The sequence below is a fragment of the Kogia breviceps genome, chromosome 11, assembly GCF_026419965.1.
Source record: "Kogia breviceps isolate mKogBre1 chromosome 11, mKogBre1 haplotype 1, whole genome shotgun sequence".
Taxonomy (NCBI): Eukaryota; Metazoa; Chordata; class Mammalia; order Artiodactyla; family Physeteridae; genus Kogia; species Kogia breviceps.
In genome coordinates this window covers 7,596,976-7,615,889 of record NC_081320.1, presented here as the reverse complement: position 1 = coordinate 7,615,889, position 18,914 = coordinate 7,596,976, and the positions used below count along the sequence as shown (strand labels likewise).

Genomic DNA, 18,914 nt, shown 5'->3' with positions numbered 1-18,914 from the left:
TGGAGTCTCTGTTTCCCCGAGTCCTGCCAAAGTCCTGCAATCAAATCCCGCTAGCCTTCAAAGTCTGATTCTCTAGGAATTCCTCCTCCTGTTGCCCAACCCCCAGGTTGGGAAGCCTGACGTGGGGCTCAGAACCTTCACTCCAGTGGGTGGACTTCTGTGGTATAAGTGTTCGCCAGTTTGTGAGTCACCCACCCAGCCGTTATGGGATTTGATTTGATTGTGATTGTGCCCCTCCTACCACCTCATTGTGACTTCTCCTTTGTCTTTGGATGTGGGGTATCTTTTTTAGTGAGTTCCAGTGTCTTCTTGTTGATGATTGTTCAGCAGTTAGTTGTGATTCTGGTGCTCTCGCAGGAGGGAATGAGAGCACGTCCTTCTACTGCGCCATCTTGAACCAATCTCAGCACTTCCTTTTTCAATGAATGCCTTTTTATTTCTTGCATAATTGCTCTAGCTGGGACTTCCAGTACTATGTTGAATAAGAGTGGTGAGTGTGGGCATCCTTGTCTTGTTTCTTATCTCACAGGAAAAACTTTCAATCTTCCACCACTGATTATGATGTTGGCTATTGGCTTGTCATATATGGCCTTTATTATGTTGAGGTACGTTCCTTCTATAAATAATTTGTGGAGATTTTATCTTGAAAATAATGTATTTTGTTGAATGCTTTTTCTCCATCAATTGAGATGATCATATGATTTTTATCTTTCATTCTATTAATGTGGTGTATCACATTTATTGATTTACATATGTTGAACCATCCTTGCATCCCAGGGATAAATCCCACTTGGTCATGGTGTATGACCCTTTTCATGTGTTGTTGATTTAGATTTGTTAAAACTTTGTTGAGAATTTTTGCATGTATATTTATAAGGGATATTGGTTGGTAGTTTTTTCTTGTAGTGTCTTTATCTGGCTTTGGTATCAGGGTAATGGTAGCTTCATAAAATGAGTTTGGAAGTGATTCTTCTTTGATTTTATTTTTTGAAAAGTTTGAGAAGGATTGGCATTAATTCTCCTTTATATATTTGGTAGAATTCACCAGTAGAGCTATTTGGTCCTATATTTGTCTGTGTTGGACGGCTCTTGATTACTGATTCAATTGCCTTACTTGCATTATTGGTCTGTTCAGATTTTCTATTTCCTGATTGTCTTGGTTGGTTGTATGTTTCTAGAAATTTATCTGTTTCTTCTAGGTACCCAATTTGTTGGCATATCAGTATTCATAATAGTGTCCTAGTCTAGTTGTCAGTTTCATTTTTGTTATCAAAAACTGAGTTCTTAGTTTTGTTAATCTCTTCTATTCTCTGTTTCATTATTTTCCACTCTGATCTTTATTTCCTTCCTTCTGCTAACTTTGGGCTTCCTTTGTTATTTTTCTAGTTCCTTGAAGTGTGAAGTTAGGTTGTTTATTTGAGAGCTTTCTATCTTCTTAATATATGCATTTATTACTATAAAATTCTCTCTCAGAACTGCTTTTGTAACATCCCATAGATTTTGATGTGTTGTGTTGTCATTTTCATTTGTTTTGAGATTTCTTTTTTCTTTATGACCCATTTCTTGTTCAGGAATGTATTGTTTCCACATGCTTATAAACATTCCAATTGTCCTCTTGTTTTTTATTTCTAGTTTCATACCATTGTGGTTTGAAAAGATAGTTGGTATAATTTTAATCTTCTTAAGTTTGCTAGTATTTGTTTTGTAACCTATCATATGATCTATCCTGGAGAATATTTCTTGTGCCCTTTAGTAGAATATGTATTCTGCTGCTGTTGGATGGAATGTTCTATAAATGTTTTTTAGGTCCATTTTGTCTAATATTTTGTGTAATATATGAGTCCAGTCCAATGTTTTCTTTCCATTTTCTGTCTGGATTATCTTTCCATTGCTGAGAGTGGGGTATTGAAGTCCACTGCTATTATTGTATTGTCTATTTCTCCTTTCTGATCTGTCAGTATTTGATTAATATATTTAGATGCTCCAATGTTGGGTGCATATATATTTATGTTCTTCTTGATGAATTGACCCTTTTATCATATATGATCACCTTCTTTATCTCTTATTACCTCTTTTGGCTTAAAGTCTATTTTGTGTGATACAGGGGTAGATAGCTACCCCTGCTTTCTTTTGGTTTCCACTTGCATGGAATACTTTTTACTGTCTCTTCATTTTGATCCTCTGTGTGTCCTTAACCCTGAAGTGAGTCTCTCATAGGCAGCTTATAGTTGGGGCACATATTTTTTAAAATCCATCCAGCCACTCTGTACCTTTCTGATGGGTGAATTCAATCCATTTACACTTAGAGCAATTATTGATATGTAAGGACTTACTAATGCCATCTTAATAACTTCACGCAGTTTTGTAGTTCCAATGTATTTTTTTTTCTTGTTTCTGCCTACTTTTGTCAACTGGTCATTCCATGGTGATATACTCTGTTTCCCCTTTCTTTATCTTTTGTGAATCTCCTATAGGTTTTTGCTTTGTGGTTACCATGAGGCTTATGTAAAACATAAATAAAGCAGTTCATGTTAAGCTGATAGTAACTTAACTTCAATCACACACAGAAGTTCCAAAATTTTACTCCCTCCCTTTACATTTTTGACATCACAATTTGCCTCTTTCTATATTTTATGTTCGTTAACAAATTATGGTAGATACAGCTACAAAAATATATAACTATATATTTTAAAATAATCTTTTCCTATAATCTTTGTACTATAAGTAACTGGTTAACATACCACCCTATTACAGAATTAGAGTTTTCTAAATATGACTGTATATCTACCAGTGTGCTGTACACTTTCATATGTTTTCATGTCACTAATTAGCATCTTTTCATTTCAACTTGAATAATTCCTTTCAGCATTTCTTGCAAGGCAGGTCTAGTGGTAATAACTCCCTCAGTTTTTGTTTATCTAGAAAAGCCTTTATTTTTTCCTTCACGTCTGAAGTGTAACTTTGGATAAATTATCTTGGTTGGAAATTTTTTCTTCCAACGTTTTGAATATGCCATTTCACTCTCTCCTGGTCTGTAGGGTTTCTTTTGAGAAATACACTGATAGCCTAATGGGGGGGTTCCTTGTAGGTTATAATCTTTTTTTCACTCTGGCTGCTTTTAAGATTCTCTTTGATATTTGACATTTTCATTATAGTGTATTTTACAGAAGTACTTTTTTTTTTCATTGAAAAACTAGCGTGATCTGTTAGCTTCATGAATTGGATGCCCAAGTCTTTCCAAAGTTTGAGAATTTTTCAGCTATTACTTTAAATAAACTTTTTACCACTTTCTCCCTCTCTTCTCCTTCTGAAATACTAATTATTTTAATATTTGTACATTTGGTGGATTCCCATGGATCATGTAGGCTTTCTTCATTCTTCTTCATTCTTTTTTCTTTGTTCTCCCCTACCTGCATTATTTCAAAATTCCTATCCTCTAGCTCACTTATTCTACCTTCCATTTGGTCTACTTTGATGTAGGTATTTTATATTGCATTTCTCATTTTATTCATTGAATTCTTCAGCTTCAGAATTTGTTTGGTCCTTTTTTATGATTTCTATCTCTTTGTTAAATTTCTCATTTTTTCATGTGTTTTCCTCATTTCATTGTCTTTCTGTGTTTTCTTGTAGTTCACTTGAGTTTCCTCAAAACTGCTATTTCAGCGCTCCCCTGGTGGCACAGTGGTTGGGAGTCCGCCTGCCGATGCAGGGGATGCGGGTTCGGGTCCCGGTCCGGGAAGATCCCACATGCCGCAGAGTGGCTGGGCCCGTGAGCCATGGCCGCTGAGCCTGCGCTCCACAACGGGAGAGGCCACAGCAGTGAGGGCCCGTGTACTGCAAAACAAACAAACAAACAAACAAAAAAAACCCCTGCTATTTCAAACCCTTTATCAGCTAGATCTCAAAATTCCATGTCATTGAGTTCAGTTATTGGAGGATTGTTTTTTTTGGTGATGATATTTCTCATGTTCCTTGGAGTTTTGCATTGTGGCTTTTGCACTGAAGTAGTGGAACCCCTCAAATCTGTACCAGTTGCCTTCAGGTGGGTTCATTGTTCCTGTTATATCTAGATTTTCTCTGACCCTGTATGGGTACATCTGCTCCACACTCCTTATTCCCTCTTGTGGTGGAATTTTTAAGCTTTCATGCCTTCTCTCGTTCTTACAACTCATCAGGTTGACCTTTGGAAACCTCTTTGTTTGCCAGAAAGTGGCACTACCACTCAAGTTTGTGGTTTCTCTCTTGCCAACAGACCCTGGTCTGATTTTTCTGAGAACACTCTGGCCATTACACTCAGAAACACACACAGTCACCTGCAGACTTGGGGGTGGGGGGAAGTGTGGGTTTAGCACTCAGGGCATTGGGGGGTGCCTACGGCCCAAGTAGAAAGATCTTCACGTGAGCCTCCCAGAGGCTCATGGGCAGACTTCCTGCTGAAGTCCTGAGTGCAGTCAGTGGGAATTTTCATTCCCAGCCTCTGACTTCTCAGTGGGAATGCTATATTCAGTAATGTTTTTATCAGACAAAAAGTTAAGATAGCTCTCAAGGCTACTTCATAATGTGTAATCTGTGCTTTACATTTTATGAGCTCACCTGGTACTCTGCTCAATAGTTTGTTTTTACTTGGAGATTTCATTTAGAGATTTGGTTTCCTCTTCTTTTATGAAAGAGAAAAAAAAAAGAACACTGCTGAGATTGCTGGCCCAGAGCAGTCCACATTTTATTTCTTGTGGAACTGATGACACAGCGCAAGTCCTTCATAAAATAAGGATTTGGGGGTGTGTTAAAAAGAAAGGGGGGGGCTTCCCTGGTGGTGCAGTGGTTGAGAATCCGCCTGCCGCTGCAGGGGACATGGGTTTGTGCCCTGGTCTGGGAAGATCCCACATGCCGTGGAGTGGCTGGGCCCGTGAGCCATGGCCACTGAGCCTGTGCGTCCGGAGCCTGTGCTCCGCAACGGGAGAGGCCACAGCAGTGAGAGGCCTGCATACCACAAAAAAGGGGGGCGGGGGTCCACGGGACTTCCCTGGTGGCGCAGTGGTTAAGACTCTGTGCTCCCAATGCAGAGGGCCCAGGTTCGATCCCTGGTCAGGGAACTAGATCCCACATGCATACTGCAACTAAGAGTTCACATGCCACAACTAAGGAGCCCACCTGCTGCCACTAAGACCCGGAGCAACCAAATATATAAATATTTTTTAAAAAAGAGAGAGGGGAGTCCAGAGGGTTTTCTCATTCACATGTGCCTGATTAGGAAACATTTTCATATGAAACATCTGTACAATAGAATACTTTGCATTCATTAAAGAGAGAGGTAGCTCTGTATGTACTGATACGGGAAAATGTTCAAGCTATGTAGCTAAGTGGTGGGGAAAACAGAGTCCATGTTAGAGGCTGTCCTGACTTCTGCAGGATACCTCAGATTCTCATCAACGAAAACAGTCCAGCCTGCTACTGACAACCTGAAGAGTGGCTTTCCTGTCCCTTCTAAGTTTTTCTAAAATTATTCATATCCCTTACTTTTCCCCTTTTGTCTCATTTCATTCCTAAAATCCCCTAATATTCAGCTTCTGTCCCAATCACAATGGGTTTTCCAGTATAGTTCCTTTTTATTATATACATTTTTTGTTCAGTAATGATTCAATTTTTAAAAAGTAAAAAAAGGGCTTCCCTGGTGGCACAGTGGTTGGGAGTCCGCCTGCTGATGCAGGGGACACAGGTTCGTGCCCCAGTCCAGGAGGATCCCACATGCCGCGGAGCGGCTGGGCCCGTGAGCCGTGGCCGCTGAGCCTGCGCGTCCGGAGCCTGTGCTCCGCAACGGGAGAGGCCATAGCAGTGAGAGGCCCGTGTACTGCAAAAACAAACAAACAAACAAAACTGGACTTTTTACATAATACAGCAGTTCTGGAGACTCATAGTCCCTTCTCCTCCAGGGCTTGTTTGCTTATATGGTTAGTGACTTAGCTGGACCATTTTGGCTAAGTCCACTTACCCTGAACTGTATGGCCTCTGATGTTGCATACGTTGCCTGGGCACATGCAGTGTTGCTGACGCCTCCCCTCAACCCCAAGGACAGTAGTTTTAGCAGGGCTCCCTTGCTGTTTTTTTCCCTGCCATCCCTGTAAGAGTTCTGGTTGGTCTGTCTCAATTGTTATCACGCTGTGCTGTTAACATCCACTAATTGCTGGTGGACCTATTATTTGACAATACCCTGGGACATAAATTGCCACACAGCTCAATCTAACTGAATTTAGGTTTTTGTAGTTGTTGAGGTTTGTTCCAACTGTAGGGCTACTCTGAACTTCCTCTTTCATTCTCTGGTGAAATTCTCACTGGCCTTCCTTTCTGCTTGTTTTGCTAACCTGGAGATCCCAGGCTCCTCTTACTTCACCCCCAACCCCATCTGAAATCTCCTTTGTCTGCAGTAGCATCCTTATGCTTCAACTTCTCTCACTCTGTTCTAAATAGTCAGTCCCTTTAGGGAATGCTATGGAAGCTGTTTTTACAGCCTGCTTCTCCCACTGGGCAGAACCTCTGTGCTACTCCCCCAGCACTGGTGATGGGGAGAGTAGCTGGCTTTGCTAGGAGTCGTCTAAGTAGAGCAGTGGGTGGTAGCCCCTGACCTTCTCTGCTTGCCTCTCCCATGGAACCTCCACCCTAATCACTATTGCTCTAGTTTATGAGTACGCCAGGGCAACAGTGATTAGAAAACAGTATTCCTGGGGTAGATATTCTGTGCTACAAGTGGGGACTGGGTGGAGGAAGGCAGGCTCAGACCTCTTTGCTACTGCTGCTTGGAACAGAGCTTCTGCAACACAGACCTTGGGGGAAAGAGAGATGCTAGCAGTCTGCTCCTCCTAGGGATAAGTTGTAGGCCAAGACTGGGAGATGAGGGGAGGAAAGGTGCAGGGTCATGCTTCAAATACCACAGACTCACTATTCTTACCAAGATTGAGTATTTTCTTGGATAAATGTTTCTGTTTGCTGTGTGCTCTTATGACAATTTCCAGAGACTTTAATTTCTAAAAAAATATTTACCAGTTATGACTGTTTCACTGAGGGGTCTGTACGTCTCCTCACGTTGCCATTTCAAAAGTGCTTCTTGATCGTTTAATACATGTCTTAAAATACAAGCAATCAAGACCCTTTAAATAAGGCAGTATGTTCACAACCTGAAAAAGCTTGCTGTTGCCATCAGTTGACTCAACAACACCATGCAGCATACAGAATATATACAGTTCTTTAATAGTTACTTAAATGTATTCCAGAAGTAAAGAGTGTTTCTAATCATTTACAAGTGCAGTCTGTTACACCAGTAAATGTTACTTGACCTCTTTATAAAGTAAATAATGCTGGGTAAGAATTAGTCCTGGAATAGTGTGCTGAATTTCTATTTCCAATCCAGTAGATTAAAAACACAATTGTGAATGGTATAAAAATGTAAGAATCATATTGTGATAAAACCAATCTCAAAAATAGAGAATCCAGACCCTCCTCAGATAATTTTAGAACTCAGAAGTTTTCCTCAACTTAAACACGAGCTCCACAAAGAAAATATCACAGATGTTTTTCAATGTGATGCAACTGCATAAAACTCTAGAATGTGACCATTAGGAGACGAATGTACTGAAATCAACAGAATTTAGAAAACACATCTAATTCTGAAGTCAGGAGACGATTTATAAAGAATTAATCATCATCAGAGTCAGAATCATATTTCTTTCCTCGAATAGTTTTCTTTTCCAGCTTTGTGAAGTTTGTTCCAAATTTCTTTTGGCTCTGAAATGGTGGCTCCATTAAATTTCCACTAAAAAGCAAGCAAATTTGAAAAACACTTATTCTGTATGATTTAGTACAGCTGGTATACTAAACTGCACAAAAATCTATCCTCACTGTAACACAAGGAATAGAGTAAAATTTTCTTTAAAATGTTGGTGTCAAGGAAGAGGTATATTATTTACACCGATAATTAATAGTTTTAAACCTATGTACTACTAAATGCTTTAGATCAGCGTTTTATTTTATCATTAATTACTGATTAACATTTCACAGGATGCACCAACAAAATTTCGGACTGAAAAAGAATAGAAGGAAATCAGTTATTTTTATCTGTTGTGGGTATGCTGAATCTGTATTAAGATTCTTTCCTGAGAATGACACAGGAAAGCCATGCTCTATTTTTGATAGCCTGTTATGACTGGTTTGATTCTATAATGCTTAGATCTCTATAGACATCAACAAAACTCATGGAATTCATTATCATCAACCCAGAATTAGTATGGAACTCTTTTCATGACGCCTGAAAAATATTTCAAAAGTATCTGGAAATATTCCTAGCAGCTAGATCTTGGTTTTGAAATATCATTTGCCACTGAAAGGAACCATGGCGTCGAGGAGAAAAAGCCAATTCCTATGGAGAGTATAACAGGAGGCCCCCTAAAAGATCTTACGTGCACCAGAAAGAAAGTGCTCAAAGAATTATGGGGATGTGTCAAAAGGACACAGAAGCCAGTATGAAAGGCTCTCTCTGGCCAAATCTGAGGCAATCTGAGCTTCAAAGTAAATAATAACAGCAACAGACTATAACCCACTGAATAAAAGAATCCACAGCCCATTCTACTACAGATAAATGAAGAAGTAAGTTAATGTGGGGTCTGGAAAAGTTCTTCCTTAAATCACCAGTTGGCTTGGTGGACAACTGGTTAACCAGTGCACAGTTATCACCACCAGCAATGAGACAAACGATCATAGATCTTCTGATACGGTACACTGAGAAGAAAGAATACAACATCACTTCCATAATATACCTGTGGAAAACATGCAGAATCTGAATCTAATTTTGAAACAAACTGGGAGATGCTCTATAAAATAACTAGCTTGTACTCTTCAAAAATGTTAAAGTATTGAAAAACAAAGGAGGGGAACAAGTTGCTACAGGTTAATGGAAACTAAAAATACATAGTAAGTACAGGGAACCCATTTTTCCAGTCTGGAGGACATTATTGGGACAATGGTGGAATTTGAATAAGGTCTGTAAACTACGTACTTTGTGTTTTAATAAACTGTACTGTGGTTGTATAAGAATATTCCTGTTCTTGGGAAGTGCAGCACACAGAAATATTTAGGAGTAAAGGGACAATATAGCTACAACGTCCAATCAAATGGTTCTGAAAAAAAGTTTATATATATTTAGAAAGAGAACCATAAAGCAAATATAAAATGTTGAAAATTGAGGGACATGGGTGAATGATATACAAGAATTCAAGAATTCTTTGTACTAGTTTCCCACTTAAAGTTTGAAATCACTTCAAAATAATTTTCTTTAATATTAACATTTTACTTAATATTAAGAAAATAAAACCTAAAACTCCAAAATCAATCACTACAATGTAGGAACGATTTATGCATGTGGAGGAGAGATTCAGAGATAAAGGAGGAAGGGAAGTAAAAAGATGAGAGAACTTTCTACTTATCAAAAGGCACTCCGACTGGAATAACTGGAAAATTTTACCTGTTATTTTTGCAAATCAAAAATAGGCACAAAAGATAAGATGGTATGCTCTGATTTGTGGAATTAGACAAATTATTTGTCTAGAGAAGTGGACAAAGAGATAAGCAGAAAATGCAAGTTGGATTTTATCAACAGATGGTTTTCTGAGACTGTTTCCCAGAGTAAGTAATTTTAAGCTAAGCATAGAGATGAGATTTTATATATTTTATCAGATTCTACAAGTGATACAGGAGTATCTACTTTCAAACATTAGATTTTTAATGTAAGTCATTATCAATTTGATTAATCTCGTTTAAATTAGGAAGGAGTCAATTCTTCTGGAGTGTCATTTTGGGTTTCCAGATTAACAGAGAATTAGATTCCATAGGATCTGTTAGTTTGAAAACTTTTATAGTTAGATGGACTCCAAGATCCAAGATCAATTTTATTTATAACTGATTTTGCTGTAAGATCATGCTAATGTACGCTTTAAGAAATATGCTTTTCCTTTGTGAAAATTTTTCTACATCTCAGCTTAAAGATCTTAGTTCCATAAAATAAATGTTAGCATAAAAAAATTCTCTAAAAAATCAACTGGATATGTGAATTAATATAAATTGATAGTTTACTAAAAGTTACCTGTAATTGAGAATATGAGAACAACCCAGCCTCCATTCTAAAGTTTCTGTGGTGAAGTCATCTGTATTTCCTAGGTCAGAAAATCCAACAACAAAATCTTGGGTTTTTCCATCTTTCACCAGTGCTAGCGTGGGAATGACTTTGATATGCAGTCTCTCACAAAGGAAAGGTGCTTTTTCCACATTCAGCTTCAAAAATTTGGTCTCAAGATGTTTCTTGGACAGTATCACCAAATGTCTGTCTAGTATTTTACACCTATAAATAGCAACACATAGAAAATCAAAAACTAAAAACAACAGATTTCTTTCTCAAAATAAATATTAAGGCATATCTAAGTTTTTAGTTTTTCTGAATCTCATAATTTGGCAGCCAACCTATGCTTCTATCAGATAACCTCATTTCCATTTCATAGGTTAGGTACCTCTTTTTCGACCTCTCATGATATTCGTATTCTAGAAAGTCAGACCTCCCTTAATGATACTTATAAAAAACGAAGTATTCAAATTATGCCTTAAGTGGTTCACAAAGTTGTCATGTTCATGGTTAAGAATAAAAAATTGTCATTTCCCTTACACGTTTCCTGGCATCTCATAGGTGACAAATCTGAAATTGACAGAACTTGGAAGATAGTTCTCAGAATTAGAAATGAACATGTGGTGCCATATTCGGAAGTCACTAAGACAGACTGAATGGCGTCACTGAGAAGGAACCCTTCCAACTGTGCAACTCTGTTAGTGAGAAGCATATCAAGGTTAAGGGCTACAAATATGGTCATTATGGTTCTAAAGAAATGAAAAATACCAGCAGTAACCTTTGTTAAGCCACCTGAAAAGTGGAAAGCGGTATTTTCTTTAAATTATATTTTAAACTGGCCAACCCTCTATAGAGTTTCTGAAAGACTACTGTAATAATCTTTTGAGCAGTAGTTCTTACCCAAAGGTGATTATTACAGTCAACTTTTAAAATATGCAAATGAATCAAAATTCTCTGGGAGTTGAGCTGAGAAACATGCAAGTGATTCTCACAGCCAGCAAAGTCTGAGAACTACTGCTTCTGATGACTAAGACACTGAATGCTTCATAGCTGGTTTTGCTAGTAGGCTTTTTGGGTGCTTCTTGGTATAGTTTTTCCTGAGTTAGGTTTGGGTCCACGGAGTTTCCTATAACCTTGATGCACCATCACCTCTGAGTGATTCTTTCTCTATATCACCCACCTACTGCAGCAATGGGATTTTAGTGAAAAATGGTAGGGGAATAAGCGATTTTTGAATGAAGTTCCAAACAAGTGACAAATCATTTTGAGAAATACGTTCTTGAAGATTTGCACAAAAATCAACTCCATTGTTTTACTGGAGTAATACGGAAGCTATTTGAAATAGGTCTGTGTCCCACTTGTCAATTAATCCATTTTTTAAAAATCCAATAGTAGCTACGGTGTAGTTAAAATAGCATTAGGCTTAAAACCTGGGTTCAAATCCTTTTTTTTTTTTTCTGCAGTACGCGGGCCTCTCACTGCTGTGGCCTCTCCCGTTGTGGAGCACAGGCTCCGGACGCGCAGGCTCAGCGGTCATGGCTCACGGGCCCAGCCGCTCCGCGGCATGTGGGATCTTCCCGGACCAGGGCACGAACCGGGGCACGAACCCATGTCCCCTGCATCGGCAGGCGGACTCTCAACCACTACGCCACCAGGGAAGCCTCAAATCCTCTTTTATCATTTAGTAGCTGAGTGACATTAGGTAGGTCACTTAATCTCCCCAAGTCTTGGTGTCCACGCATGAAGCACAGAAATTATACGTACTTACCTCAAACGGTGATTGTGAATGCTCCAGGATTTTATACAACATGAAGTATCTAGCGTTACTATGTGCTAGAAACTTTGATATCTACCTATCTATATCGCTATCACCTCATTTCAATCTTGACTTTTCAGTTCTGTTTTAAGGTAAGTACTGCTGGTGCTGCATTGTTTATAAATCCATCAAGTATACTTACTGAGCACCTACTATGTGTAGTCAATGCTGCTCTATGGCTAGGAACCCAGAGCACAGTGGGCCACAACACAAAGGCAAACCCTCTGCCTTCACAAAACAATCTAGTGGGCAGAGACATCTAATAAATAAATGGACAAATAATATCAATCTTCTATTTACCTTCCTAATCTCTTTCCCACTTTCCCTTATAGGAGATTCCATCATCTCAGTTATTTTCTTTCATCTTTATTTTCTTAGTCAATAAATCCCAGGCAATCAGTCCCTGAAAGGTGTTAACTAATAGCCACATTGTTGGGTGATGAGGCAAAGACAAGCAAGGGCCAGGCAGGCTATGGAAATGCGAGAAGAGGGCGGTACTGGGATCCCAGGGAATAACAGAGACTCTGCATTGGAGTGTGTGTCTAAGGGGGGCAGGAGCTATTCAGCATCAGTGAATTGCTTTCATACAATTCTAGGTCTGTTATCAAGTTATCTGATACTTAAAAAAAATTCTAAAATCTGATTAGTTGCCAACATTTAAAAGTTTTTTTGCCAACATTTAAATGTTGGCAAGTATTCAAATTTGGGGGCTGAAAAAAAAAAAAAAGGCTTGAGTCCTCTGGTTTAAGATATAACCTCTTCTGGGGCTATTTTCACTTTGAGGGATCTGCCTCCAAAGAGAGGTTGGCAGACCTGGGTTCGTCTAATAGAAATCACTTTATTCTCTTTCCAGCCATGCCTGGTGCCCCAGCTCTGCTTCAGGTGAAAGGCTTGGTCAAGCCACTGTCTCCCGGTGAATTGCAAGTTGAGAAAAAGTGACTGAATTCAAAGCTGGTGTTCAGGTGTTGGCCCCATTTCCAACACTGTGGCTGTATAATAGTAGGCACAAAAGTAGAATTCTTTCGGCATTGATAAAAAAATTAAAGTGTTCTTTTCTAAGATGTTTTAAAAATTAGCTAGTGAAAATATAGTTCAGGAAATAGCCATTTCTATGGAAATACTGATCTTCTATAATTTGTACTTTTGTATGTCACTGGTTTTTAAGTTAATCTTTAATGATTGCTTAACTTTAATATAATTCTAGTACAAAGAGACAACTTAGGAATTACTTCCTTTTATATTTTTCTTAATTTCTCTATTAAATCAGTGTATCTCTATTCAACAATCTCACCATGTTCAAGAACAGTCACTGAGGGAAACAAATTACCTCAATGTGGAGTCTCTGTAGAAATGGCAAACCACTTGTTTACTCTCCTTGACTTCTTGAAAAAAGTCTCTCTCACTAGGGATTTCTCTGTATTCCCCATGTCCTTTTGAAAGCCATTCCTGGTTTGGAGAAAAGGGAAAATATCACACATGTGAAATATCTTTCAGTATCACTTTATATTTTATGTCCAAATCACTATAATATTTTGTAATCAAGCTGATTTTATCTTCGAGAGAAATGAATTCCTTTCGGTGATGTACTTTCCTATCTTGCTAGTGTCAATGCAAATACAGTCTGTGGGCCATGACTATCTCCACAGCCTGACTCATATTTAAGATGATGATCTGTCTTGGTAACTTATAACGTATGTTTGCTTAGGACTTCGAAAGTAAAACTTTAGACTATAAAGAGACTTAGAATGTAACCATCTACTTAATTTCTTTGCACTGAAACTATTAAAATCAGAAGCATTCGATCCAAGTTACTACATAGCTTTAAAAAATAATGCTTGTGAGATAAAGCCAATCCGCCTTTGGGGAGGGGGCGGGTTCTGAAGCTCGGGAGCCCTGTCTGCTCTTGATGACTAACTCAGAGACAGCAAACCTCTTCTGTACTGGCCACCAATGGGTAGTATCCTGGGAAGAAAAAGGTGTTTGTCTTCACGTGGTGTCCAGAAACAAATATCCCGCAAGTCACCTAATCCAACTCCCCAAATCAATAAATCAACCCTTATCATCCATGTCGGACAGACATTTCAGCTTCTTGAACCTTTCCTGTGGCAGGAAGCTGGTCCCCTCAACTGGAAGCTTGTTTCCTTTCTCAGGAGCTGGTTTTAATAAAAGGGAGGACTGGACTTACAGGCAGAAGGCATGGGCTTGAAGCACTGCTCTACCACTTATCAGGCTATGAATTGTAATAACCTTTCTGAGTCTCACTTTCCTCATTTGTAATGTGGAGACCATAAAGCAACTATCTCGAGTTACTGTGAATGGACAACGTGAAAATAACTACAACAGTGTCTGGCAGGTGTGCTTAAAAAGCATTTGTAGGGGCTTCCCTAGTGGTGCAGTGGCTGGGGGTCTGCCTGCCGATGCAGGGGACGCGGGTTCGTGCCCGGGTCCAGGAGGATCCCACGTGCCGCGGAGCGGCTGGGCCCGTGAGCCATGGCCGCTGAGCCTGCGCTCCGCAGTGGGAGAGGCCCCGGCGGTGAGAGGCCCGCGTACCGCAAAAAAAAAAAAAAAAAAAAAAAAAAGCATTTGTATGTGTACTCTCTGTTCTTAGAAAAATCTTCTCACACTGAATCACAGTATATCCAGAACAATGGGCTGTGGATCCCAGCTTGGACCTCAGATGAGATAGAGAAATTCTAATCTCCTTCACGTCAGCCCTTCAAATGTCCTACATCGCCTATGTCCTCCCTGCTTCACACTGAACATTTCCATTTGCTTTTGACTTTCTCATATGAAATGACTTCTAGACTTCTTTGTCTTCTGGCTGTCCTCCTCTGAACAGTCTTCCAGAAGTGGTCCAACTAGAAAGGGGCAGGACTGCCATCTCTGGACTTAACACTAACACAGACGAGACTGCGTGACCAGTTTTGGTATCTATACATTTCATGTTGGCTTACGCTGAGCTGAGACCTACCGGAGGCCCTGATATTTTTCTCCTTATTTCGTTGGTAAAGCTTCCGTAACGAGTTTAAACTCTCAAATACACCCCTTAATGATGCATTTGCTTTGAGCACAGCCAAGTTATGACAGGCTTTCTCATAACCCCACCTGAAAGGGAACCCACTGACCCCTGTGTCTCTGCCCACCTCCTCATCCACACCAATCTGAGCTCAGAAGATTATCCTGGGCATGTGTTTCTTGTACTTGACTGTGGATTGATACACTCATCAGGCTACTTCTGAATGTATCTTTAAAACTGATCTTTTCTCTGGGCAAACTTTTAATGGCATTAGGTACTTTGAGGTCAAACCACCCCAAAAACTACAAGTGACTACTGCAGCACGGGTATACAAAAGCTGTTAGAAGCATACTGTTAGAGCAATTTCAGAAAGCAGGGCAGAGAGGTTACTTGTTTCTGCTGTTGAGCTCTCCTCAGTGCCTTGAGTCTCTTTTCTTTGAGGAGCTCCAATTCCTCCTCATCCATTTGATCCAGTTTCTGAATTTCCGAATCCAAATGTTCTTCCACTTGTTTGCTGGTCTGAAGCAACTGATTCTCTAGGACTTTTGAAAACATTTCAACAGGTGTGTTTGCTTCCATTCTTCTAAACGGTACCGTTCAGCCTTGATGCTGGGGAGAAGGTCTGCAAAGTTGGAGAAGAAGATAAGAGAGTTTTCTCTTAGTTTTAACAATGCTATATAGCGAGTATATCATTTGTAGTCCGCAAAGTGTTCTGCTGACAACCAGGCACGTCATGTTAAGAATTTTTATTTAAATGTTTTAAAATTTAATTTTCAATGGATTACAGCCACACTACTCAAAAATGATTTAGATTGAAGCTTAGGTGCTTCTGATTTAGTTTGTGTTTTACTGCCCTAAAGCAAAGACAAATCTTTAAGACCATCGCCAGACCAGAAAGAAATGAATGATGAAATTAAACCTAGAGCTGTATACTGACAGTGTTCTTTACCAAAGGAAAAGGGAAGGAAAGCAGAAATGACTGTGAACAAGATAAAAGTTTAACTGCAGTGAGGTTTTACACACACATATACCCACCAAACTTTGCTTCAACATAGAGCAGAGTTGAGAAAAAGACGTATTTTTCATCTCTGCCTAAATGATTTTTATTTAACTCTGAAGAGAACTCATTACAACTTATGTAAAGAACTCTGCCTGGTGTTCCCTAAACTTTAGTTTCCATTCCTGTTCTCCCATTACCTAATAAAGTCTATGAGGCCACAAAGATTGATACTGGTATTGAGTTACTGACACTCAGTGTTCTTAACTTTGAGGTCAAACAATATAACACTACAAATATTAAAAAGAATATTGATTTTTCCATCAGTCCTCTATGTAAGGTAAGAGTTTAAAAACAGAATCTAGGGACTTCCCTGTTGGTCCAGTGGTAAAGAAACCAACTCCCAATGCAGGGGACTTGGGTTCGATCCCTGGTCAAGGAACTAAGATCCCACATTCTGCGGGGCAACTAAGCCCTCAAGTTGCAACTACTGAGCCTACACGCCTCAACTAGACAGCCTGTGTGCCGCAAACTACAAAGCCCACGTGCTCTGGAGCCTGAGAGCCACAACTAGAGAGCAGCCTGTGCTGCAGTGAAGAGCCCGCATGCCACAATGAAAGATCCCGCATGTCACAACTACTAAGACCTAACAGCCATAAATAAATAAATATTTTAAAAAATAGAATCTAATTCAGATTAGAAAGGAACATCTCGGGACTTCCCTGGTGGCGCAGTGGTTAAGAATCCGCCTGCTGATGCAGGGGCCGCGGGTTCGAGCCCCGGTCCGGGAGGATCCCACATGCCGTGGAACGGCTGGGCTCGTGAGCCATGGCCACTGGGCCTGCGCGTCCGGTTCGCAACGGGAGAGGCCACAACAGTGAGAGGCTCGCGTACCGCAAAAAAAAAAGAAAGGAAGATCTCTCTCAACTACATATTTATTTTATATTGGCATACAGTTGATTTATGTTAATTTCAGGTGTACAGCAAAGTTATTCATTTATACATATACATGTATGCTTTTTCAAATTCTTTTCCCATTTAAGTTACTACGGATATTGAGTAGAGTTCCCTGTGCTATACAGTTAGGTCCTTGTTATCTATTTCAATTACATATTTTAGAAGAAACGTATTATTCTGGCTGGTAGAAAATCAAATGTTTTGTGGGTGCCCCTGAATTTCAATTTATAATTTGCCTATCAAAGCAGGAGGTTGTTGCATTTCAATTAGTTATGTGATACATTTGCAACCACTACTGAAGCACTTTCAAAAATCTGAATAAACTTGTGAGCTTATTCACCCAGCTTCAGACATGCAGCCTGGCCCACCAGACCCTCTATAAATGTTGAAGTGAAGAGAAATAGTCTTGCAAACTTCGCTTCTGATTCCATTTTTCTACACATGAAAAGCTGAAAAGCATACTGGGGGCTTCCCTGGTGGCGCAGTGGTTAAGAATCCACCTGCCAATGCAGGGGACGTGGGTTGGATCCCTGGTCCGGAAAGATCCCACATGCCGCGGGACAACTAAGTCCATGAGCCACAACTACTGAGCCTGCGCTCTGGAGCCCACGTGCTACAACTACTGAAGCCTGCGCGCCTAAAGCCCATGCCCTGCAACGAAGAGTAGCTCCCGCTTGCCGGGACTAGAGAAACCCTGCACGCAGCAACGAAGACCAAACGCAGCCAAAAATAAATAAATTTTAAAAAAGCATACTCGATTTCACTTTCTATTCCTGGAGCTAGCAGTGCTGAGAACACTGCAGATGCACAAAAAAATGTTTGTCAACTGTTGAAGCAACACGTGCGTAGCTTTTGTGCAAATTATTAAGTTTCAAAAGTATTTCCGGGTTTAAAAAATAACAAAATATAACTTCCTCATAAACGCTATAAAATTTTAAAGGAGCTGTATTTCAAATGTAGCAAATGAATTTCACACTCCCTACTTCCCAAGAAAAACGTAAGGCTGTGTGACTCTCAGGACTGGGGCCGGATGAGGCAGAAAACTCGACATTAAACATTGACTTGCACGTCAGACCCTGTTCTTTACCAGGGGTGTGGCGGTTGCTTATCCCTGGAGGTTTATAGGCTGAGCTCAGAATTCAAGTCTTGGATAACAGGGTGGAGAAACGATTAACAAGGGCTGCTCTGGGGGCAGGTGGTGCTGGTCACCGCATTCAGAAAGAGGGAAAGGAGATGGTGCAGGTATCCTGGGAACTTCATTCTCCAAACAAGCTGCTCTTTTTCAGTTCAACTGAATGGTGGGCAGAGACTTGTCCTCAAATTACCTAACCATTTCCTTGTTTCCCCGGCATGCACCCGCCAGAACAACCAGGTAGCCTCACCCTTAGCTGCACGCCAGCTGCTTCCCAGGAGTACCCTCGCCACTCCCTGCGCCCCAGGAGACAAATGAGGGCTGAGTTGAGGTGGTCCCGGCTTCAACGCTTCCCGGGGCGCATGCGCCACAGCTTCCTCCGCGACGCGGACACCCTCGCCCGAGCCGCGCCCCTCCCCCGCCCAGGCAGGAGGCTGAGCAGCCAGGTGTCCATTAGCACCGAGATGCCTGGCCGGCTTTTTCACACCACTCTCTGCCTCACCTGAGCTCTCGGTGATACCTGAGAAGTGAGGAACCAGCTTCTCCAGAGGAGCAATCCACTCCGGCTTCAGCCTCGTAGCAGCTGCGGGGGTCTGCGAAGCGGCCGTCACTTCCGCCTTCTAATTAGCCGCGGCTCTCACGCGATACAATCTGCGACGCCCCAGGAAGTGGAGGGGGGGAAGGGAGGGGACGTGCGTGCGGTGAGAGCTTCTGCGCGTGCGCTCCTCCCCACCTTTTCCCCGCCCCACCGCCCGGAACCAAGGTGGCCCAACCTCTCCCTCCGCGTAAACAGTCCAGAGAGCGAGGGAGCGAAGTATGCTGGAGTTTGTAGTTTCT

General features: G+C 40.7%; 1 protein-coding gene across 2 annotated transcripts; it reads right to left on the bottom strand.

The window, feature by feature from the left end:
• Positions 1–5,586: 5,586 nt before the first annotated feature.
• On the bottom strand, positions 5,587–18,808 carry TXNDC9 (thioredoxin domain containing 9). Of its 2 annotated transcripts, none has more exons than XM_067007102.1 (5): positions 18,580–18,808; positions 15,382–15,613; positions 13,303–13,421; positions 10,127–10,381; positions 5,587–7,804 (listed from the first exon to the last, which is right to left on the bottom strand). In XM_067007102.1, the coding sequence occupies exons 2-5, from the start codon at positions 15,568–15,570 to the stop codon at positions 7,687–7,689; spliced, it is 681 nt and encodes a 226-aa protein (XP_066863203.1). In that variant the 5' UTR covers positions 15,571–15,613; positions 18,580–18,808; the 3' UTR covers positions 5,587–7,686. The 2 variants fall into 2 exon arrangements, with proteins under 2 accessions (XP_066863203.1, XP_066863204.1); XM_067007103.1 differs by having other exon boundaries at positions 18,598–18,728.
• Positions 18,809–18,914: the final 106 nt, after the last annotated feature.

Bases quoted from the DNA above. Each gene is read 5' to 3' on its own strand.
- TXNDC9 (XM_067007102.1), bottom strand. From the start codon at position 15,570: ATGGAAGCAAACACACCTGTTGAAATGTTTTCAAAAGTCCTAGAGAAT. The intron at 13,422-15,381 runs GTAACCTCTCTG...TCTCCAAACCAG, and splicing joins GAGCTCAACAGCAGAAACAA to GAATGGCTTTCAAAAGGACA. The intron at 7,805-10,126 runs GTAACTTTTAGT...CTTGCTTTTTAG, and splicing joins TCTCATATTCTCAATTACAG to TGGAAATTTAATGGAGCCAC.